This window comes from Typopeltis vanoorti, chromosome 1 (genome assembly GCF_054136105.1).
Source record: "Typopeltis vanoorti isolate ZY-2024b chromosome 1, IOZ_Tvanoo_1.0, whole genome shotgun sequence".
Lineage (NCBI taxonomy): Eukaryota > Metazoa > Arthropoda > Arachnida > Uropygi > Thelyphonidae > Typopeltis > Typopeltis vanoorti.
In genome coordinates this window covers 80,996,989-81,023,048 of record NC_143549.1, presented here as the reverse complement: position 1 = coordinate 81,023,048, position 26,060 = coordinate 80,996,989, and the positions used below count along the sequence as shown (strand labels likewise).

At 35.4% G+C, this 26,060-nt stretch overlaps 1 protein-coding gene across 1 annotated transcript in view; it reads left to right on the top strand.

Moving 5' to 3' along the window:
* Positions 1-26,060, top strand: part of LOC150110132 (F-actin-capping protein subunit alpha-like) — a 123,877-nt gene that overhangs the window by 42,627 nt on the left and 55,190 nt on the right. Inside the window, exon 4 of the mRNA XM_090391625.1 lies at positions 17,836-17,899. Within this exon, the coding sequence (XP_090247751.1) occupies positions 17,836-17,899 (64 nt within the window). The remainder of the gene's footprint in view (positions 1-17,835; positions 17,900-26,060) is intronic.

Genomic DNA, 26,060 nt, shown 5'->3' with positions numbered 1-26,060 from the left:
TGCATTAATAATAATTGCCTATCAGAATGCATCCCTAAAGTTCAAAGAATAAAAAGGGAAGGAGGGAGTTAAATCAATGTGCAGTTCTATTAAGCAAGAGATTTTTAAGAAAAAGATGTGGAAGGAATACCATACACATGAGATGGTATCAGTTATAAAAATTATAAGGTGCCAACTAGAAGAGTTAGTTATTGTACTGAAAGCTAAGTGTGAATATGAATACAAGTGCTCTGCAAGCTAAAAAATAACACAGAAGAATTTTGTCATTTATGTTGCAACTCCAAGAAAGAATGAATGTGAAAATATAACTCATCAGTGCAGATACAGAAGTTGTTGTCAACTAATGAATGTCCATTTTGCTAAGAGTCATCAATTTGGCATTTTGCAGTATAAAGCTCCATTCTGCTTCCCCTGAATGAAGAAACTCATGTATGAGGAAGATGTACTAGAGCTGTTGCATAAACTGAATATAAATTTTGCAGTAAGATCTGATGGAACATCAACATGGATGCTACGTGTTCAGCAGAACTTGGTGTTTCTTTGACCTAGCTGTATAATTATTAATATTATTATTACATCCTCTATGGAGTCGGCAGACTCATCATTGGAGGTTCATTCAACTGACAACATATTTATCCTATAGAATCTTAAAATCCTTGATCCTCCTTGCATTACCAACACATTCTGGTAATGCATTCCATTCACTGACAATTCTCCATGTAAAACATCTACTCCCCCCACCCTCTTCGCTACACTTAACATAACTTCCAGGGATGACCTCTGGTTCTTCCCCTCTCACCTTCTAATATTTTTATAATTCCCTCTGGATTAATCTGATAAAATCCTCTCACTAACTTAAATGTCTCTATCATATCACCTCTCTTCCTCCTATCCACCAAACTCTGCAATCCACATTTCTTCGACTTCTCTCCATAGCCAGCATTCCAAAGTCCTGACATCATCTTAGTCACTCGCCTCTGGATCCTCTCTAATGTCTCTACATCACATTGAAAACCAGGTGACCAGATTTGAGCATAGTAGTCCAAGTGTGGTCTGACCAGTGCCTTATCCCTACATGTCAGAGTACTTATCATAGCAGCATTATGATGTGCAGCCTTTGCAACACTTGCAGTATGCCCTTTAAACTTCAGTCATTATATCAACTATCACTCCCAAATCTCTAATCTCATCCATTTTCTGCAGTACAGCACCATTGATATAGTACACTGCCTTAAATTTCTGCACTCCAAAATGCAATACCTTGCACTTATTGATATTCAAACTACAATCCCACTCTTTTGTCCAAGTAAAAAAAGTCTATTCAAATCTTCCTGAAGGGAATTAACATCAGCAGTGTTACTAATAATTCTTCCCAACTTTGCATCATCAGCAAACAGCTGAAGATCCCCAATCAGTCCACATGATATATTGTTTGGAAACAAGTTAAACAGCAGGGGCCCAAGAACAGAACCCTGGGGCATGCCACTGATTATCTTCCTTTTTTTTTTGAGACACTGCTTCATCATACACAACCTGCTGGTATCATTCAGAGAGCCAATCTTTGATCCATCTAACCAAATCTCTAATCTCTGATCTATTCCTATCCTCTGCTGTTTGTACACCAACTTATTATATGATAATCTATCAAATACTTTTGCAAAGTCCAAGAATATCACTGTATATGATTCTCCCTTATTTAACCCACTTGTTACCTTATCATAAAATGCAAGTAAATTACTAACACAGGACCTACCCTTTACAAATCCATGCTGACCATAAAGAATGTTATGTTCATCAGCCCAATGAGCCTCCTTAGCTCATTCTGTATAGACGAAGCCTTTGGTCAGAAAGCCCTGGGTTCAATTTCATCTATGATGTGGGGAACCTTTATCTGGTCTCTTTCGACTAAAGGTGAGTTAGCCATTCTCATACAGAGGTAGAGGGCTTTTCATTCCTCAGAAAGGCAAACCAGCCCCGTGAACACACACACACAGATCTACAGTCATTAGACTTAAGGATTGGAGAGAACCCCAAACGAATAAATAAATAAACCAATCCAATCCTGTATTCTATTCCTTACCAATCTCTCCAACATCTTGACCACAACCGCAGTTATACAGACTGGCCTATAGTTGGAGACTTCTGTCTTGAAAACATGCTTGTGGAATGGTACTACAGGTATCACTCAGATTATGCCTCACTTCCGTTCCTGAACTGAAGCGGTGTAAAACGAACCCAATTTTTTAATGGGAGATACAGAGTTATGTTCTGCACAGTCAAAAAATATGCACGTGAAGTATGTGTAACATTATTATACTTAAAGCTTTGATAATACATACATATTTGTTAAAATAGAATTATTAATAACGAAAACAAAATTTTATACAAAAAATATGAAACTTCTAAAAGATATTACATATTTCTATGTTGAAGTTCCTGGTTTCGGATCACCTGCATATTTTTTGAAAAAAGTATCCAGTTTTAATCTATCTTATAGATAGTTTTCTTTCAGTAACAATGATGTCCTATTTTTAGCATTACAATTGTTATTTTTGATTTAGGATCCTGGATTATCTACAGTTCTGTTTATAGTTAACTCTTAGATAGGAAGGTTCCATGGGTAGAATATGTGTCTTCCATATGCTTGGGATTTTTAGACCATCATTATTGTTCAGATTGGGGTGGTTGATAAGAATCTCACAGGCTTCCTTAAATTTGCGTTCATACCATGTTTTGGTGTGATGTAAACAACTGGTGCTTTTCCAGTCAATTCTATGTTAAAGTGTTCAGGGCATGATCAGAAAGGCCAGCTTTGCCATAGTTATTACATTTAATGTGTCGTTTATGTTCCTTTTGTCTGATAGGAATTGTGCGTCCTGTTTCTCCCCATATACAGTATATTACAGGTGCAATAAATACTGTATACTCCAGGGTGGGGGAGTGGGTCTTTGGATGAGTTGAGTATGCTTTTTAATTTTGCAGAGTTAGGTGGCTTTGAGGTTGTATTTTTGTAGTATTCTGTTTATTTTATCTGATGTCCCTTTAATGTAAGGAATGGTTATAGTTCTATTGTAGTCTGGTTTATCTTTGTTTTTTTATTGAGGTCTTGTAGAGAATTTTTTAATAGTGTTTTGGCTGTAACCATTTTTTAGAAAAATATTGCTGATAACTTTAAATTCGTCTTTCAGTGCATGTTCATTGGAGCTGATCTTCAAAGCCCTGTTTTTTAGAGTATTAATGACACCTAGTTTTTGTGTTGGATGGTGGTAGGAGTTATGTATATGTTACCGCTAAAGTGCAAAAACCGTTAATGTGCACATTACTTAGCTAATCTGCAGATTAACTGATTTGCTCCGTTAATGTGCGGAATCAAGAGTTTTCCGCATTTTACCTAGGTAATGTGCACATTAACGGCTTCCATATCGTTAAAGTTCAAAAGTTTGTTTCTCTCATTTCCTTTCCCTACTCCTTCCCCCCTCTCCCTCCACTTTTAGTTTGGTTTTTTAATAAGTAAACATAATTTTATCATGTTTTTTTTCTTAATTGTAATAATATTTTAAACCGTTTGATTCCTTGTATTATATTAATTGATTGATGATTGATTCTATCAACTAATTTGTTGATTGTTTAATTGTATTAACTTGATTCTTTAGATATCAAAAAATAAATAAATAACATTATCTTAATTTAAACATACAGAAACGTTGCTATTGTTCCAGCAAAGATCTTATTTTCACTTTAACGAGTGCCTAGTAGGTAATTTGCAGATTACCTAGGTAATTTGAGAAATGAAACAATTTTCCGCACATTAACGGATCACCGTACTTAATCTGCACAATACCTAGATAATCTGCAGAATAACTGATTTCTGCACTTTAGCGGTAACATATATATATATTGGCCAGTATGTGTCGGTTTCTGGTAAACAGTGAAGGAAAGATTGCCAGAAGGAAGACATGTGAGAAGTGTATCTAGAAACGGAAGTGTTCTGTTTTTCAATTTCGATTTTTTTTTTTTTTTTTTTTTCACTAGAGGTTATGCCAGTAGAATAACCGGTGATCAAATCATTGTTTCCTTAGCTTACTGTGTGTAATGTTACTCAGCTTGTCCTGTATATTTGTATATGCTCTAGATGATGATCTTAATATGAAGATCGAAACGTCGGTAAATTAAGAGGTATTTATAACACGGTTGTAAAGTCCATAATTTCTAAAATGAATGCTGATTACCGTGCACTACTAAAAGAAAGGAATATCCAGTGTTAACTGCCTAGATTTTCTTTTTCTTTCTTTAAGAGTTCAGTGTAAGGTCGAATAGATGCGATTACAATCCTTTTTACGTTCGCACTCCATTCCCAATCGTGGTCCATTTCGCAGAGTATATTATTCAATGTCTCTATGCTTGCAAGGATACGCTGTAAATTGGCCGTTTTTATCTCTCAGAGGACCTTCTTTGTTTTCTTTCTCCTCCTTTGGATGTTGACTTAATTGTTTGGCTAATTCTTTAAGTCTTCATTGGAAAGCGGTTTATCATGGCTCTCTAAGACTTCTGTCACATCTTCAGCTGTAATATCATCCAATCCTACGTCTTGCGCAAGCTTGGTAACATCTTCGATAACATTCTCCTCTTGCTCTAATTCCTCGAAGTCGTGCACAAATGCTGGAAGAAGTTTTCGCCATGCTCCTTTTAAACACTTTGCTGACACTTCATTCCAAGCTGCCTTGATGTTGTTAATGCCCTTCAAAATATTGAATGACCGCTAATAGTCTTTAATAGTTTTTCCTGAAGTGTCCAAGACATTCTTACCATTTCCATAAATGTAATACGGGGGTAATAGGCTTTGAAGATTGATATAATCCCCTGATCCATCGGTTGCAAAAGCGATGTTGTATTTGAGGACATGTAAACAACCCTGACATCCAATGGTGTTCTTACTTCAGCAAGGTTTTGAGGATGTCCAGGGGCATTATCTAAGAGAAGCAATTCCTTGGCTGGCAAATCATTTTCTTTACAGAAGTGAAGGACGGTAGGACAAAAATAATTTGTGTACCAATCTATAAAAAATCTTGTGTAACCCAAGCTTTATTGTCCCATTTCAAATAGACTGGCAGCATGGCTTTTAGACCCTTGAAGGCACATGGTGTCTGTGAATGGTACCCAACATTGGTTTAAGCTTCAAAGTTCCAGAGACATTTGCACCCAACAAAAGAATAAGTCTATCTTTTGCAGCTTTAAAACTTAGCAGAACGTTCTTCACAGGAAATGAAGGTGCGTGATAGCAATTTTTCCCAGTAGAGCCCAGTCTCATCAACATCAAAAATGAGATCAGGAGGATGACTTCCTTGTTCTATAGTCTTGAAATTCTTTAGGAAAAGCAGCCGCTGTCGCAACATCTGCACTTGCTGCCTCACCACATAATTTCATGCTATGCACTTACTTCGAGACTTAAATCTCACGAACCAACCTTTGCTTCTTAAAATTGTTTCTTCGCCTCCATCTGTCTTTTTAAGATCCTCAAAAATTGTTTTTGCTTTCTCATTTATAACAGCCTGCATCAGAGGAATGTTTTTCTGATTCAAGTCATTCACCCATAATGATAATAATTTTTCCATTTTTTCAGGAAGTTTACTCCCGCTATATAACTTACATGTTCTGCATTTAGTACTGCCGTAGATTGTTGCATAGGCTGTTTTATTCTATCTGCATTTTTCTGATGCAGGCTGTTATAACTGAGAAAGCAAAAACAATTTTTGAGGATCTTAAAAAGACAGATGGATACAATCATAATTGTAGTAACAGTTCATGGAGATAAGTTCATACTTCTACAGACATTAGCACATGTCTGCCCATCGTCCATTCTTCGAATCACCTCATCTTCTTTTCAAGTGTGATTGATTTCTGAACCTTCTTAACACCAAGTTCTGCTAACTTTTCTGCACTTCTTTTATCAGACATGGTATGTAATTACATATTTTATCAATTTAAATATGTATTTATGTAAAAAAATTAAATAGAACAATTAGGTAGATTCAACAGTAAAACTAGGTTTGATACATATACGTCGTAGTAGCTCGCTAAACACTCAAACACTAGAGTGTCTGCTAGTGTTGTTTCTCAGTCAGTCCACACTACAATAAGAAAGCATGCACAGGCATCAGCCGTTATTGTGAATCGGCGTAAATTGAACTGTCGTAAACCAAGGGCTGCCTTTATTTTGTCTTCTTTCCACTCCTTAGGAACCTTACCCACTGCAAGACTTTCATTAAATAATCAGGTCAAGGGCATAGCAAACTGTGGTGCACATTAAGAATATGTGGTGATATGTCATCCATTCCCACAGACATGTTAACATCTCGTGTGAACCTTTTCGAAGTCACGGAACACTTCTGATTATAAGCTTGTTGGCTTTTGCAGATTTCAGCAATATCAGGTCTAATATGTGGTAAAGTTACCTTCATCTCTTTGTCTATATTAGTAAGACTTACATGTTTTTTAGGTTTTATATTGGTTAATATTGAGAAACCCACTGCAAGACTTCCATTAAATAATCAGGTCAAGGGCATAACCAACTGTGGTGCACATTGATTAAGAATATGTGGTGATATGTCATCCATTCCCACAGCCTTATCTAACCCAGTGGTTCTGAACCTTTTTTCGAAGTAATAAAATACGCATGAACTTGCCTTTTATAAAAATGGAACTTATTTTAATGAAATATTTCAGCTTGTCGGCTTTTGCAGATTTCAGCAATATCAGGTTTAATATGTGATACAGCTACCCTCATCTCTTTGTCTATATTAATAAGACTTTCACGCTTTTTAGGTTTTATATTGGTTAATATTGAGAAACCGAGCTCAATCAGATATGATGTCGAAAACTTAACAAAATTTTCAGTGCCCTTGTGGAGAGAGCTGAGCATTCAGCTTGGACAAAAATCCAAAATTCCTCAAGAGTTATTTCAGAGAATTTCATTTTTTGAGTACGATCCATTGACAAGGTAACTAATTGTTCTTCTTCTTCTAACGAAAACTCACAACACGATGTATCAACTGTGCCAAATGGATTTCACATCCAGTCATAATTGTATGTATTTAAGGAGGGAAAGTAACTTGAAATCTTTTCTTCCAATATTGTTAAATGTTCTGCTATAATAGAAATAATTCTCTCAACATTTTTATTATGGAGCCAAGGAAACATATCTATTGTTTTTTAGAGGAATCTGTGGCATAGTAAATTAAATAATAAAGAAACACGTAAAAACTACAGTGATATCTTTAATTAGTAAAACGACGACAAATATTTCGTACTAAAATTACTTCAGTGTCTGTTACAGTAATAGGAATGGAATACAAGCAAAACGTTTGGTGGATCACCTATTAAAATACAATTGTTACTGTGTACTAGGAAATAATAGAAAATAACAAATTTAATCTATTAAGATAATTTTTTTTTACATAAGATAAGTCTCCCAGATCTTTGAGAGAGAAAGACAGTCATTTCTATTTAAATTCGATCGGTGTAAGATAGTTTCACAACTTTCTTTTTTATAAGCGTTCATATTTGAATCTGCATCTATGGAGGAGAACAGCTTTATTCCACTGAACACTATGAATAGAGTCAATACTGTGCTGCGCCAGACCAAACTTCAGAGGTTTGTTATAATCAATATAATATTGATGTTCTTTTATTCCTTTTTCCAAAGAACTGCCAGTTTGTCCAAAATAAGAGACATCACATTCACATGGTATTTGGTAAATGCCAGCCAAAGATAGAGAAGACAATCCTTTGTAGAAGGTAATAAAGAAGAAATTTTGTTGATTGGAATATATGTTGGAATCAATTGATACCTTTTCAGAATTCTACCTATAGGTTCTGAGATTCCTGGAATGTAAGGAATAGGAACTCTGCGGGCTGTTGAAGAAACTGTAAGTATTGGAACATAAGAGTCAAGTATCTGTTGGATTTGATTGGAGTTGTAATCATTTGATTCCATTAACTTTTTTAATGATGGAAAGTTCTTGTTGTAAGATTATTGGGGAAGAACAAACTTTATGTGCTCAATGAATTAGAGGTTTAAGAATGCCAAATTTTTGAGACGTGTAGTGCGCAGACTTTTTGTGAATGTATCTGCCAGTAAATGTGGGTTTTCGAAAGACGCTTGTTTGGCCACACACTGAAGATGAACTTTCCACTTTTCTACAATGGATAAATAACCTTCACCCACGCATCCAATTCACTATGGAAAAAGAAAACTCTGGTACTTTACCATTTTTGGACATCCTCCTTACTAGAACGTCTTCTGGTACCTTATCTACAAGCATCTTTCGAAAACCCACATTTACTGGTAGATACATTCACAAAATGTCTGCGCACCATAGATGCAGATTCAAATATGAACGCTTATTCAAAACTAAGTTGTGAAACTATCTTACACCGACTGAATTTACATAGGCTGTTCAATAAGTTATAAGACTATATACAGAAAACAGATAACCTTTAATTGTCATCATTTACATGGTCTTTTTCGAAGTAACTACTGTGAGACGTGATGCATTTGTCCCAACATTGTGTCCACTTCTTAAACAGATGTGAAAGTCCGTTTTTTGAGAGTTCTTTCTAAACCGCCGCAGCTTTTACACATGCTTTGTTGCTTTCGAAATGGCGGCCTCTTAGTGGTTTCTTGAGCTGAGGAAACAGCCAGAAATCGCACGGTGCGAGATTAGGACTGTATGGAGGGTGTGGTAGGATATCTATGTTGTTCTTCTGCAAAATGTCCACTACACAACCAGCAATATGTGGCCTTGCATTATCGTGATGCAATAAGAAGCCATTCTTATTGCATTAATTTCCACAGAAATTAATATTGTGATGAGTGGTTTCACGACAGTAAAATTAGTCTTATTACTTATTGAACAGCCCTCGTAAATAGAAATGACTGTCTTTCTCTCTCAAAGATCTGGAAGACTTTTATTTTATGTAAAAAGCCATTTATCTTAATAGATTAAATTTGTTATTTTCTATTATTTCCTAGCACGCAGTAGCAATTGTATTTTAATAGGTGATCCACCGAACATTTTGCTTGTATTCCATTCCTATTACTGTAACAGACAATGAAGTAATTCTAGTACGAAATATTTGTCCTTTTACTAATTACAGATATCATTTTATTTGATATGCTTATTTCAGTGTGCAAAAGCAAAGATTTGTACTTGGCTTCCATAGATATGCAAAGTTTTTTTTTTTAAGGCTTGTAAAGGTCTTGACTTGATAGAATTTACCATATTTACAACTTGGCCTAGTACAGTTTTTAATATTGCCGATAATGTTTTTGAAACTAGAGATTTCTCTCTGCAACAGTGCGTAGTTATAATAATATTTGGGTTTATTTTCTTTGCAAGGGTAACAAATCCTTTAATAGAGCCTACCATTGACCTATAAACTATATTCTATTGGTTTAGAAGGCAATGCACATAGCAGTCTTCAGTTGTTAGGATCAGAGTAGTCAATTACACTTAGAACTGCTGTGCCGTGCGACATCTTTCACCAGCAGACCACTCGTAACTAGTTGTGGAACACAGGTGTTCCAGGGAACACTGGTTAAAAACCATTTATCTAACCCAATCAACATCTGATATGCCTCTGTTTCCTGTACTTCTAATTCTCCTAACCTTATTCGAAATTTATACTTATTTATCTTGTTTATTTCAACTCACTTAGCTTATTATACTTAACAGTTGACTCTGTGGCTTAAATTAGTCTACTACAGTTAATCTTTTCTTTCAATTCGACTCCCCCCCCCTTTTTTTTTTCTCTCAATGTCGTAACTATGCTTCATGTGCACGAAATTCTATAACTTAGGAATTACCTCTGACTGGAGTCAATTCCTTTGTCTAAATAGCAAGCGTTTTTCTATATTGATTTCAGAAAAATTTATTTAATTATTATGACTGCGGCATCAGAAATTGCAGGTAAGACTTAAATATCCTTCCAAATAGAAAAAAAAAACTCAGCAAATCATGGAACTATCTCTCACACTTATTACTTTGTCAAGCAATGTTAAACTCTATTTTGCAGTCGTGGCTACTTATCTCCCTAGGTCACACAGGTTTGGTCTTTTATGAGAAGTGCATTGGTATATAGGAATCAGACAAGTTATTTAGCAAATAACTTGTCTGATTCCTATATTCCTATATACATGAACAAAATGATTTGTTCATGCTCATTAAAGTACAGTGAAGTTAACACTAAGCACACAATCTATTCTCTGGCTCTATACTTCTCAACAACATTAATTTAGATCTTAAGTTATCCAACCTAATTCAACAATTCACCTTTAAGTAAACACTTAAAGTGTTTACTTAAAGGTGAATTGTCATACAACATAACTGACCTACAGATACTACACTACAGGCAAGCTTTGTGACATTACGCACGTTAACTTTCACCTTGTAACAACACTATCTTATCTCACATAACTAAACAAGTTATATTTGAATGGTTAACTAATTGCCTTCAGTCCTGAAGTAATACTAACAAAAGAACTAGAGCAATCTCTGCCACAATTTCTGCCTCTAGTTAAATCATATATAATAGACATGACTTGGTATTTAGTCATCTAGTCCACATCAGTAAATCCTTGAGATCGTTATCATCTTCTTCCTTCCAATATTGCTGACACATACGGGCACTGTTTTCCAATATCGACAAGGGCTCTTCCACTGATGGAGATCATCAGGAACCTTGGCAGTTGGAAATGTGAAACTTACTTTCTTCACTGCATAAACGATCCATCTAGCATTTTCGGGTGTCTGCTGGCTGGAACAGGGTCCCTCGACCTAGAATCTGCAGGACATACTCGAACCGGGAGCCGGAACATAAACTGAGCAAAAGCGAATTTTTCCAGTGATGACCATCGAAACGACCTTTCCTCCTAAGCGGTCTTCTAGCTAGCTACCACTGACCTTCTCCGAAACGAAGCCTCTTCATGATGACTGACCTTCTCCGAAAAAACCAAGCTAAGACAAGATAAGACCCCACTCTCTTGATGTATCCCCCTTTTATGCTGCTCAATCGACCTTGGGTCTTGCTACTATTTTATTCCCCTGAGTATTCATAGAGGTCTTTTCCTTCCACCTTTTAGGTCACTGTGTTAACGCGGGGAAACCCCGTACATTCTTGACTTTGTGTGTGCGATGGCCTTATGTCATATTCTTAATCCCGTCTGGGATATTTCTTTGTCTTAACAATCTCGTAGACAGGCTTATACGTTGGTTATGCATTATTAAAACACTTAAGGAATAGAACAACGTAGTTAAGGATATAAATTAAATTAAACTTTAATAAATATTTTCTGATATTTCGGCAACGTCACGTTGCCATTTTCTAAAGGAACTTGCAAAAAAGTTACGTGCACATAGGCACTACAACACAGAAACTGGGAATGAAGAGATGAAGCTATTGTTCTCCTAACAGTCCTGATGGTGCCCTCTAGCAGACTAAGTAGATGTTCTTGGCCGTTGGGCTGAAGGTCTGCAGATATAGGCCTCCCAAATTTGGGGCAGTCGCATACAACGAAATTTGTTCAGGTTTGGAGAATTTCTTAGGGCTGAGGCTGATTCCATAAAGAGTCTTTCAAATTTGTATTTGCTACGGTGTATCATTGTAGCTTTCTTCCACCGTATTCTGTGGCGTGTATCCAGAGCATGGTCCGCAAGCCCAGAATGACCGTATTTGTGAAAACGGATGTAGTCCTTGTGTTCCAAAATTCTGATATTCGCTGTCCTGCCTGTTTGGCCAAAGTAAGACAGTTTACAACTGCAGGGGACCTGGTAAACACCAGGTAGATCTAGGGGAAGTGGTTGGTCTTTAGTGTAGCAGATAAGGGATGCCAATTTTCTGTAAGGTTTGTAACAGGAGGTCAGGTCATGTTTTTTTAAGATTTTGGTAATCTTTTCCGAGGTGCCTCGGATGTAGGGAATGGTGATGGATTTAGAGTAATCCTTGTTGTGTGTGTGTGTGTGGGGGGGGATCTGTGGTTTATAGGTTCCAATATTTTTTGGATTTTTTTGGGGGGTAGCCATTGGCTGAGAAAGTGTTGAGGATGTGATTTAGTTCAGTGTTTAGGGCCAAGTCGTTTGAACAGATTAGTTTAGCCCTGTTGTATAGTGTGTTCACTACTCCATATTGTTGTGAGGGGGGGGGGATTGTTGGTGAATGTATCTTCCTGTATGGGTGGGTTTTCTGTAAACTGAGAAAACCAAGGATCCATTAGGCTGGCGGGTGACTATTGTGTCTAGGAAAGGGAGGCTGTTGTTTTCCTCTTTTTCCAGAGTGAATTTGATTCTGGGGTGTTGGTTGTTTAAGTGTGTTAAGAAGGCGAGAAGTGTTTCAGAGCCATGTGGCCAAATAGCGAACACATCATCAACGTAGCGAAGCCATATGGTTGGTTTTTGTGGGGCAGAGGCTAAGGCTTTTTCTTCAAAGGTCTCCATAGAGAAATTGCCCAAGGGTGGGGAGAGAGTGGTGAACCCATGACCGTCCCCTCGATTTGTTTGTAGAATTTTCCCTGCCAAACGAAATAGCCTGAGTTCATTGTGAGCTGAAATAAGGCTGAGATATCGGGAGAAAATGTAGCTTGGATTAGCTCTAAAGTTTCCTTGAGTGGGACATTTGTAAATGTCCCACTCAAGGAAACTTATCCGCTCCACTAAAGACCAACCACTTCCCCTAGACCTATCTGGTGTTTATCAGGTCCCTTGCAGTTGTAAACTGTCTTACTTTGGCCAAACAGGCAGGACAGCGAATATCAGAATTTCGGAACACAAGGACTACATCCGTTTTCACAAATACGGTCATTCTGGGCTTGCGGACCATGCTCTGGATACACGCCACAGAATACGGTGGAAGAAAGCTACAATGATACACCGTAGCAAATACAAATTTGAAAGACTCTTTATGGAATCAGCCTCAGCCCTAAGAAATTCTCCAAACCTCAACAAATTTCGTTGTATGCGCCTGCCCCAAATTTGGGAGGCCTACATCTGCAGACCTTCAGCCCAACGGCCAAGAACATCTACTTAGCCCGCTAGAGGGCACCATCAGGACTGTTAGGAGAACAATAGCTTCATCTCTTCATTCCCAGTTTCTGTGTTGTAGTGCCTACATGCACGTAACTTTTTTGTAAGTTCCTTTAGAAAATGGCAACGTGACGTTGCCGAAATATCGGAAAATATTTATTAAAGTTTAATTTGATTTATATCCTTAACTACGTTGTTCTATTCCTTAAGTGTTTTAATAAAGTCTTAACAATCTATTGTTACAATTCATTCAGACATTTTTTTCTTTGTCTTTTGTTGTTATACAGCAAATCAATAATGTTAACCAAAATTACAAGTATAGCAAATTAATTTTAATTCCTAAGTAAAATCGGTATAGAAAGAATTTAATCTAAAAATTCTGTCTATACAAGATTTTACAATGGCATTATTTCAACTTCATACCACACAGATTCAAAATCTGTTCATGCACTATCAACTTACACATTTTGAGGACACAATTCCTCTTCAAAGTACAAGCCATTAGGAAAAAGAAAACCAGGACGTCCTCTTAAACGATTCAACAATGACTTCTCAGGCTGGAACAGGCCATACTAGGCCTAAATCCTTGATACGTATGATGATGATGATGATGAATTCCTCTTCAATCATTGACAGATTCGTCCTCATCTTTTCACATTTCTATCCTTCCAGAAAATTATAAATACTTCTAATTCTATTTCCGAATTATCACATCCTCCTCAGACAACCAAGTTTCACTTATTCCAATTATCTTTGGGCATACTGACTCATTCAATGCAACAAACTCGGCACTCTTGTTTCGAATACTCCTTACATTTGTGTATAAACATAATCCCTGTGTGTTTGAGGCCATTCTGCCAGCACCATCATTCTCTATTCTAGCTGTCGAATTATCGACCTAACAGTATCTCTGGAGTGGTGGTGAAGATTTTGGAAAAGTTGGCAAGTGAACATATACAGAAATGTATTAACAGACAATCTATACTTTGCAATGAATAACATGGTTTTACTAAGGGAAGGTCTGTTTCAGCAACTTGCTCACATTTTTTAATAACATGACCATTCAGTTAGACAAGGGGAATGGATACACCATGGTACTTTTAAACTTTGCTAAGGCTTTAGACAGGATTTCAGCATGGAAGGCTGTTGCATAAGGTTGTAGGATATGGGATTGGATGTATAAACTACCTTTTTGGATAAGAGAAATTGGTGACTGATAGATATCAAAAATTGATGTATGGGGGATGTGAGTCTGTAAAATTAAAAGTGACTAGTGGTGTACCATGGGGATTAGTTCTTGGTCCATTGTTATTTGATCTTGACATTAATAGCATTGGGAAGGATTTGACAGAAGAATACAGCTATTTGCTGAATGATGCATAGATAAGCAGGATAATTGCAAATGGAACAGGCCAACAGCAGAATGATTTTTATTATTATTAAGAGAGACCTCCAAAGAGTCAGGACTCATCAAGGGAGGTCACATACTATACGCACCAGCTATCATACTTATTCTTGAATTCATTCACACTGCTTGCACTCAACATCCAATGGCAATCCATTTCAATCATGCGCCACCCTATGAAAGAAAAATCAACCCCCTCCCTCCGGTCGCATTCATTCTCGGCTTCCAAGGATGCCCTCTTGTCCTTCTCCACTCGCCATAAAGTGAAAAATTCAATCAACTGAAATCCTGTATGATCCTTTCAGAAATTTGTCTCAATCATATCACCCTCTTTCTCCTGTTTGCCACTGTCTTTGCAGTCCACAAATTCTCAATCTGTCTTCATAGTCAGTACAGAAACCAGGAGATCAGACCTGCTCACAATAGTCCAAGTGAGGTCTTATAAAGTGGCAAAATGACATCCTTATCTCTACATGTGAGCATTCATTTCAGCATTACAATTATCTTTTCAGTTGTATTTGCAATCTTTCTAGGTGGCTTTTGACCTTCATCTTCCTAACACTCAGAGATCCCTAGCCTCATCAGTTTCTTCTAACATAATCCCACCAATATAAAACGACGTTGGATATTTAATCACGTCAAAGTGAAAGACTACATTTACTGACATTGAACTGACATCCATTTTCCCATGCCCACAATTCCATCCTATTCAAATCATTCTATGAGTACTGCATATTAGCAGTATTCATAGAATGATTACCCTACCTATCTTTGCATCATCAGCAAATAGCTGTATGTTGTTTGTCAAATCTTTCCCAATATCATTAATGTACAGATTGAATAGTGCATTTCGAAATTTGAATAGTCTGCAATTATGGGCATGTGAAAATGGCTGTCGCTTCAGTGTTAGGTAGTGTAAAGTTATGCACTTTGGTGTAATTAGATATTTAGTCATGTATTACATTGGGATTATACTAGAAGAAACTAACCAGCCACTGGGATCTTGGAGTTTTAAGTTGAAAATCAGGAACCATTTAACAAAGATTGCAAATGTAACTGAGAAGATAATTGCAATGCTGAAATAAACTTTGACATGCAATAATAAGAAAGTCATTTGTCTTTTTACAATGTCATATTCAAAAATTCAAAGAATTAAAATATTTTTGAATACAACATCATTCAGGCTGTTCTTGGTTTTGGAGATAAAGCAGATACAGTTGAGAAGTTAAAAAGGAGAATGTTAAAGATGGTATTGGGAACTGTGGAATGTAGATTATGAGGAGAGCTTGAGAATTTGTGGATTGGATGCTGGCATTCAGGAGAAATGGGGGGGGGTGATATGATAGACACAAAGTTCTGAATAGATCGTTCAGGATACCAGTAGATGGAATTTATTTTGTTTCTTGTGCCTTTTTTGTGCCATTTTACATTTCTATTTAATATTGTGATATCTCAATAAATGTATGTGATGAAAATACTAAATACTTTAAAAACTCAAAATCACCAATTTTACATAAGTATTAAATACATGAACTACTCGCAATGTAACCTCAAGCCCGATCTTATTGGCATCCTGCAAGTTTATGGTAGCTGCCAACTTATACTGTGGTCAAGCAACTTATCCTTTAGGACCAGAGGCCCTGAAGGATAAGTCTGTTAGGAAGGAATGAACCAGTCATGATAGTGGTTATGAATTAGCATATGATTACCTATAGCAAGTGTGAGTAACCTCATGTACTGTGTACACATGAAATACTCGTGTGCATTCAACAGTTTATCAGAACTTCTCAATTTAGCCATTGTAGCAGTTTACATTCCTGTTTAGGAATGTATACTGCTAAAAATGAAAAGATCAATTTCCATTCATTTTGGATGGAAATGGATCTTTTCACCCAGGGGAATGTCCCCCTAGCCAGTAGTAATCTGTCAGGTAAACATGTGCAAATGTAGGTTTACTTGCATTTATATAAGATAGATTTTGTGTGGATCGTGATGTAAAACTTTCTATACTGGGATGTATGACATAGTTAGTTTTCTTGAAACTGCCTTTGTGTAGTATCCATGTAGATTATCTCAATAACTCATCTCATCTAATGTTTTATCAAAAGTACCATGGCAGTAATTTCAACCTGGGATAATTAAGCTGTTTTTCTGTTCTCTTAGAGCCACTTAACTATAAGCAATTGATTTCTGAAATTTTCTTAGTGTTTTGGATAGCTAGTAGTATCCAAAACACCATAAGAAAATTTCGGAAAACAATCTTGTCGCCATTATTCCTGAATTGCAGCTGTGTTATTCTCATAGTTCAATAATTAGTGCATGCTCTGATAAGTTGAGTGGTATTTTGTTGCTGTTGCTGCTTTTCACATTTTTACCAAAAGCGCTTAAATATTTGTACACATTTAATACCAAACCTCATAATTAAACTATCGACTACTGTTGGCTGGTATGCTGCTAATTATTAGGAGTAGTATAAAGAAATTTGGCATTTGTTTAGTCCTGGATATACCTAACATAATTGAGGAGGGTAAATACAAGATTTAACCGCCATTGATAAAATGGAATTGTGCACAGTCTTCCTATTGTTACTTGCTGATGCAAAACATATTGCATAGCTCCTTTTGTCAGTGTTGGTTAAATGATCTACTCACTATTTTTTATTTATTTTTTATTTTTTGCTATTCTATTGTGCTTATTCTGAACACATACATAAGGAAATAGTAACATAAGGAAACACAAGTTTCCTTATGTTACTTCCGATAATTAGTACACCACACATTCTAGTGGGTAATTTACATGTGATGACTGGTATTAGATGTGTAAAAATATTTAACTGCTTTTGGTTTTAATAGTAGAATTACAATACCACAAATAGAAAATAGACATATATTAGTTTTACTATTATTTTGTCAAATTTCAAATCAGCATCTTCAAGAGCATTATAGTTAATATCTGTTAATATTCTGTTAATAATATTAACATGTTAATGAACATCCTGTGGAGGAGGTCTTTCAGTCTAACAATGTATGAAAGTAAAATTTTTAGAGGCATGGGAATTAGTTGCTGAATTCAAATGATTGATGTAATGGGGAAACATTTCTGCTTGAAATAAAACACATTGCAGGTATTTTTATAATAAAATGACACTTGGTTATTATCTATATTAGTAACATTTATTAAGAAGAAACCTCTAGGTAGTTGAATGTTGTCACTTCTCAATAACTTTCTCTTCCCCTTTTGCTAAATTTGTTGTAAGCAATACTGTAATAAGTTTTTAATTGAAATAAGTTTCCAAGTTACATTTATTTTGTGCTCAAACTTGCATTTAATACACGTCATATTTTCTTTTACCAGAGCATTTGCACAATACAACAAAGACCAGTTAACACAAGTTAGACTAGAAGGTTCTAATTATCCTGTAAGTTTTTACTGATTTGTGATTATAATAAGTGTTATTTAAAATTATTTTAAGTGTTATTACTATTGACATATTTATGAAACTAATAAATAAAACGGTGCTTATTTTTTAAATACATCTATTGTAGAATATGATAAAACAAAGTGCACCCTTGATGTTCTGGCCACCACAGTGTGGAATACTTTGAACTTTGTTGAAGCCTAGTTAATCTACAGCAACCAGATTCTCTGTCTGCATCTTCATGTTAGTGAGCCAATTAGTAGTTATGGATATATCTCCAAGCCAACAGACATTAAACCCTCAGACTGCAGCAGACTAATTAGCAGTGAACTAATGTCAGAGTTGGAACGTGGTATCAGAATAAGAGCCAAGCTTTGTTGATATGCAGCACCACCAGATGGCAGGCAAATTTCAGCTCCCAGCGTAATACCACCACTTTGGCCACTTCAAGCTTCCACTAGGCAAAAGCAATGTTTAGACTCTTTTTCTTCCAACATATAATGTGAGTGCTGTTTTCAGTGTTCATTAGACATGGCAAGATCCATCATTTTTTTTTCTTCAAAGATGCAGCTTTAAAACCATTATTCTAGATAGGCAGGCACTACATAGTATATTGGACTGCACAGCATGATAAATGCTCTAGGAGGTGGACACTGGCAAGGTCACAATTTGCAGAGAAGCTGGAATGAAATTCTGCATATGTGTGTGTATGGCACAGTAAAGAATTCATTTTCACCTCACTTTAAACAGCAGCTACCAAAAATGAAGAAAGATAGTTTACATGCAAAAATGGTAATTACTCCAAACCTTCCAGATTCATTAAAAGAAAAGAAAACAAAAAAGGTGGTCTTAGTTCTAGCCTTCAAAACCATATTTTGTTTTCCTAACAAATTGAATTTCCAGATTCTTTAAGCTCTAGTCATTTTACTTTTCCCAATTAAACTCTCTTTAACTCTTTTCCTTATAGGTGATATTTGTTCATATGTTTGCTCTGATGTACCATGTCAGAACATTTCCAACATAGATCTCCTCTTTTGAATTTCATTGGCTAAAAATCTCTTCTGTATTGTGCCAAATTCATTTAGTGATATTTTCCCTGTCCGTGTTTCCCAATAGTGAAATCATCTTCCTGTAGTTATGGAAGGTTTTTCCACTTGGTTACAGTGTATGCTATGCTTAACAAGAAATTATATTTTAGCTTTAATCCTATCCCCAAGCATAGGTGTGAAATTACTTCACAACTAGTCTGTTATGTGCTGAGGTCTGTTGACTTTATAGTAGTTGCCTTAGTTATTGTAAAACTTTTCATAACTCTCATCCAGAGTATTTAATGTTGTATGTGGAAAGTACTCTCATCCAGAGTACTTTCCACATACAACAGAAAAAAGGTGTATCACCTTTTTTTTTCTGTTGTATGTGGAAAGTATGACTTGTGCATTAATTAAACCTTGGTATCTTCTTGGGTTTGGCTCCCACTGATGAGCCCTCAGTAAAAAATCAAAACCAGTCTAGATAGTGACCCTTACTGTAACATTTTTACATTATGGGAATACTAAGGTAATTGATGTGAAGTGAACAGTCTCTATATACAAGTAGCCTATTCATGCCTGTGTGCTTGGTATTAGGATTAAAACATGAATGTGATTTATTGTCAAGTATAATATATGCTTTTCTATAAATTTTAGCATGCACAACGCCACCAACTTTCTAACTTTTATTTCTCTCTTTTCAAGCTGTACTGATTTTGCAGGTAAAGATGCCAAGGCATTTGCTATTGCAAGTAGTCTCACATTTTGTTCACATACCAAATGACTAAGGTTTGGAAAAAGTGCTTGTCAACTTGTCCATGATGAGTTAGAATTTTCAATTGACAAGTAAAGAAATGTGGAAAGTTTTTTGTGATAATCCCATACATAAGAGGTTGGGCAACCTATAGTACATTCATACCCTGGATGAGCAAGAAGGAATTTGTTCACACTTAGTTTAGAGAGCTGCAGATTGTATTCCATGGGGGAGCATGTAAAAGAGGGGGACAATCCAAAGAGCAGTGGGGGGGGGGGGGTAAATAAGGAGGATGAGGAGTAATTTGCCCTCTGAGTTTTTGAGTTGAACTGTGAAGGAGTGTTGAGTAGTTGTGGCATATGTTTTGATGGATTTAATAGAAGGAGGAGGAATTATTGATGCCATCTCAGATGACCATTGGTCATGGAAGTATTTGTGGAAGATTCAAGCAGCAGAAACAGGGACTGTGTGGGAGTGGGTGGAGTGAATTTGTGAGAGACGGATCATTGATCAGCCTGATTGTTCTCTTCTATATTGAATCAAGTATTTTTAGGGAATGCTTAATGGGAACCACGTCAAATGTTAGAAAACTATTGATTGTGAATTTAATTTGTATAGGGTTAATAGCTGTTTGGAGGTAAAGTGATTTCATCAGTGAAAGAGAAATCTTCATTTTTTGGATATTGAGGATGCAAACTTATTATTCATTTAATGTATTATTATATATTCAATAAATTTAATAACATGTATGTGAATGTTTAATGTAGCGTAAACTAATGCTTTTCAGTGTAGATTGTGGGAAGTAATGAAAAGAATGGGTTTTCCTCAACACGCTATCACGTTGATAGCCAACTTGTATAAGGAGCAAGAAGCCACAATAAGAACAGGTGTTGGATTGACTGACTGGCTTCAAGTTGAAAAAGGAGTTAAACAAGGATGTTTACTTTCTTCTCACTTGTTTAGTATATATGCAGAGGACGTCATGCGTGAAGCATTGGATGAGCTCAGGACAGGAATTACAATAGGAGGTAGATTGATCAGTAATCTGAGGTACGCTGATGATACAGTACTCCTTTGTAATGACATGGAAGAACTAGGACTAATTCTTGACAAAGTTAACAAGATCAGTAATAACAGAGGACTTCAACTCAATTCTAGCAAGACAAAGATCATGGTTCTCAAAGGAAAAACAAACAGAGAAGCTCTTGAGAAACAAGTGTATCTTAATGGAAAAAGAATTGAGGAAGTCAGGCAGTTTGAGTACCTGGGATCCATTATTAATGTGAAGAATTGCTGTTCAGAAGATGTCAGAAAAAGGTTAGGAATGGCTAAAACAACAGTCAAAGACCTGTCTAAAATCTGGAAGGATGGATCTATCTCCATGGGAACAAAGAAAAAAGGATATATTTAGGCCACAACCCCAAACCTATAAAGTAATAAAATACATGAACAAAGAAATAAATATATCCTTTTCTGTTACGAAATTGTTCCATCTTTCTCTGTTTTTTTTTCCTTACTTCTCGTTTTGCAATTGCAATGTTGCAAAATAGGAAAATTTTTCAGGAGAAGACGATATAAATATGGAACTATACAAAAATGCTGGTGGAAAATTTAATGAAAGACTTCTGAAAATTTTTTAAATGGTTTGGATATCTCCTAACTCTTGGAGATAACTAACAATAGTTCTCACTGCCACTGGTTATCCCAATCTATAAAAAGAGGAAATAAAAATGATTTCAATAACTATAGGGGAATTAGTCTGCTAAATACAGGATATAAAATATATGCAGGAATATTAAAAGAGAAGCTAAGCAGTATTGTAGAGGACAAACTACTAGAAGAACAAAACAGTTTCTGAAAAGGCCGATCCTGCATAGATCCAATTTTTACTCTAAAATTATTAATAGTAAAGAGAAGAGAATTTCAAAAAGAAACACACATGGCCTTTATTGATTATGAAAAAGCCTTTGACAAAATGAATAAACAAAAATCGTTTAAAATATTAACTAATTTAAATATACCAAACCAACTTTTACAATCCGTTCAAGAAATATATACAGGAATAAAATAGCAGTTAAATTAGAACACATCTCAGAATGGAAAGATATATCACGAGGAATATGACAAGGAATTACTCTCTCACTTCTGCTTTTCAATATATATATATATATATATATATATATATATAAAACAGTCTGGAAGCATATAACCCATTTGGTATACAAATAACGCCAAATGAAGATAGATACACTGCTATTTGTAGATGATCAAATAGTATCAGAAGATGATCTACAAAGATCATTACAATCATTAAATGATATCTCAAAACAGTATAATATGACAATATCTAAAGAAAAAAATAATGACATTCAAAGGAGAAAATTCAATAAGAAGTAAAATGATGATAGCTAATAAAATATTAGAACGAGTAAATACTTTCAAATACTTGGGAAGTGATTTGTCATACGAAGAAGAAAAAGACCTAGACACTAAAATATCAAACTTTGTCAAAGTAAATGGCATAATAAACAATATATTTAAGCCATTCCTAGTACAAAAACATACTAGAATCAGACTATATAATGTCTTGTCAAAACCAACTTTACTATATGAAGTGAAACATGTACCATAAAAAGGGAAGATGAAAAACAAATTAAAACAGCAGAAATGAAATTTCTCAGAAAAACAGCTGGATATACCAAGTCGGACCATAAAACAAATGAAGAAATTCTACAATCCCTGAAGATAAAACCAATTAATTACTACATTTATGATAGTATTAGCAAAAATGGATGGAACATTTAAATTGAATGGACAACAGCAGACTACCGAAAATATTATGCAGATATAAAATAAGTGGCAAAAGAAGAATCGGACCAAGAAAGATATGGCATGAGACCAGAACAGGCCACCTAGCCTAAAATCCATGTTAGGAAGAAGATTTACATAATGCCAGTTGTATAGCATGTTTTATATCAAATAGTTTTACTTGTATTTTTATCTTATTACAGCTATTGAGTATGTTGGTCATTACAAATGCTTGTTTTGTCAATTATCATTGGTTTTTTTTTTAGTGGATTATGACAAATAAGAGGGTAGAATACTTGTTCATCATTTTATCTCGAGAAAGTGCTGAAAGGTACTGATGTAACCAGCCAATTGTGGCAGAACAATCTAAAACAGATGTGCAGTTGGCTGTTTGCTGCATGTGCAGAATATATTGAATTTGAACCATTAATAATGAATATGAAAAATTGGAACATTTAGAAGTATTATAGTTTTTATATTCATTCTGAAAATGTCACCTGAATGTGTTTTGATTGGTTTTTCAGTTGCCATCCCTTCATGAGAAGCCAATGATCACATGAGTATTTTTTTTGTGTGTGTGTATTTCATCGATAGGCTGATAAACTCACAAATATGTTAATATTTTCTTTTAAGCTTACACGGTGATCCGAATGCATTTTTGAAAATTATGGAGACATTAAGGTTGGTCAGTATCTTTAACAAACCAGTTTGATTGTAGTGTAGCTTGTTTTCTGTGTATAGTTGTATGGTCCAGAAGATGACCTTGACATAAAGGTCGAAATGTCGAATGTAGATTTTAGTTATATTAAACTAAAGTTTTAATTCAAACACGGTAGTTGTCTCCATAATTTTCAAAAATGCATGTTGTTAATGTAATTGCACAGGGTAAAAATTAGTCTCAGCATTAATAAAAGCTTATAAATTGATGAAATTCAGGATTTGAGTATGCACCTATGGTATATATGCATGCAAAATTGGCCAGAGTGGACATAATAATAATAATAATAAGTGACCATGATACTCTATCCAGGTTGATGCTTGACTAGTGGGATATTTACTTGATTGGTGAGCTAGCTCAAAATTTTTCGAGTCCTGTAGGTAACTGTAATTGCTTTCCAAACGACCTGGATCTCTTCCTCACCAGTGACCCATCTGAGAATACCGTAGATGTTGTGCCCTTTAAGTGGTTCACACATCACAATCTTCTCTTGATTTCATCTTCTTCTTCCAGAGAGTAACACTCACACACTGACATCGCATTCAGTTACGTGACGCCATTTGTGGTCGTGACCCACAGTTTAAGTAGTTCTGGTATATATCACTTAATTCCAAAAATTGATTAACAATGTTGTTAATGAATAAGTGATACCAAGTGAATTATTGATTATTACAGTGAAGCCAGTACTACCCCCCCCCCCCCCAGTGTGGATTTGTTCTTTCCTCCTCAGTATAGGACTATTTTGTTCATTCTTTTAATGTAGGTTTGTACTGATGAAATTCTTTATTACAGCAGATTGACATTTCTGTTCAAAATAAGTGTCATCAACAGTTCTCCATCTGAATGTTCACCAGATGGTTTACAGTTAATCAGTAATTATCAGTATGAATTCGACCACTCTTAGTCCACAATAGATTTTCTTGTTAGCATCACCCATCTGTTGATATAGATTATCGAAAACTTCTGTAAAACTCGTGGTTGTTATAGATTTTTTTCTAGCCCACTTCATTGGATCTAGTACAAAGGCTTACTAACCAAATTACTAACTTATTAACTACTGTCTACCCTTTTTCAGTTATATTGCCAGTTTTCGCTCTGGTCATCCACTATATAAGTTTTAATAAAGGAATACCATGAGCAGACATATAAATACAATATTAATGACGGAAAAACTTACGTAAAAAGATTATTTAATAGTATAATTTTCGCCTCTGTGTCACAGGCATCTTCAGTACAAAATAAACAATAACTGTCAATTCCAAATAGCGCCACCTAAGTAGCTAGTATAAGATAACTAAAAAGGTCATAAAATTTCCTAACAAAAAAAAAAAAAAATTATATATACAATAAAAAGTTAGGAAAGATTAGCTGATTTATAAAGGACTATCTCCCATAAAAGGGATAGACGTAAACCATCAGATCTGTTTAAGTTAGGAGAGTGAAGTAAAGTTTCGCATGTTTCTTTATAAAGCCGTTCCATGAGGAACCAACTTTTGTGAATATTTTTGTTGCCTTTCGACTGTTCAGAAAAATCTCCACCTTTCTCACTTCTCCTAAGGACAAGCTTCCACATCTTAATTATCCAGGTGTCTACCAGATTCCTTGCTCTTGTGGATTGTCTTATTTCGGATAAATTGGAAGATCTGCCTCTATTCGGCTAGAAGAACACCAATCTTATATTAAATACCTTGAACCTGAACAGTCTGGACTTGCAGAACATGCCATCACCACTAGACATAGAGTTCATTGGAAAAAGACAAGAGTCCTTCACAAAAGTCAGTTCCTCATGGAACGGCTTTAAAGAAACATATCTGATGGTTTACGTCTATTCCCTTTATGGGAGATAATCCTTTATAAATCAGCTAATCTTTTCTAACTTTTTATTGTATATATAACTTTTTTTTTTTTTTTTAAGGAAATTTTATTATGACTTTTTAGTTATCTTACACTAGCTACTTAGGTGGTGCTTTTTGGAATTGACAGTAATTGTTTAATTTGTACTGAAGATGCCTGCGAAAAGGCAAAAATTATACTATTAAATCTTTTTTACGTGAGTTTTTCAGTCATTAATATTGTATTCATCCACTATATGTCATGCTTGGGTGGCTTCCTTTCTTTAGATTTCCAGACCAATGCTGGTGCACCTATGCTCTTTCTTTGTATTCATAAATGATCTATCCCTATCCTAAAGTTTCTGTCCATAGTTTTGCCAATGACAGTACTCTCTATTCCTCTTTCATTTGACAAACTTGCAGTGCTCATATATCCCAAGTTATGATGATTTCTGTCAAGGAATTGATGATCATCTTGCCTTATTTCAGTGGGGTGAGGACAAAACTTTTCAACTTCATTCCCACCAAAGTACCCTCCTGTCTCATTTCATACAAAGACTACACTTTGCTTTACTTTTAATAATACCAAGATCTCCTCATGAGATCGCATATCTTTTCTTTCACTGATTTATACCAATAGCCTCTTCTAGAAAGAGTACATGTTATCCAGTCTCCTCTGCCTCCAGAAAAACTAAGTGTCTATTTTTCTCACTGAGATGAGAACCATCTCATCTCAACGTCTAACACTGTATAAATTTTAGATTTGTTTTACCTTATTGCTTTCACATGTAAGATGCCCTAAAAAAAACTGGAAAGGCTTGATACAATCCAGAAGAGCGTGATTAAGATAACTGGTGACTATTTTCCACATGCATACATGAGTCATTCATAGGTGTTCTCTGCTTACTGGAGAAGTTTGTGAAGGTCAACTTAAACTATAGAGTGACTCAAAAAAAAAAAAAAAAAAAACCTCATAACTCAGCACAGAGTTATGTTGTAGTCTACTGTCAGAAAATTCAAC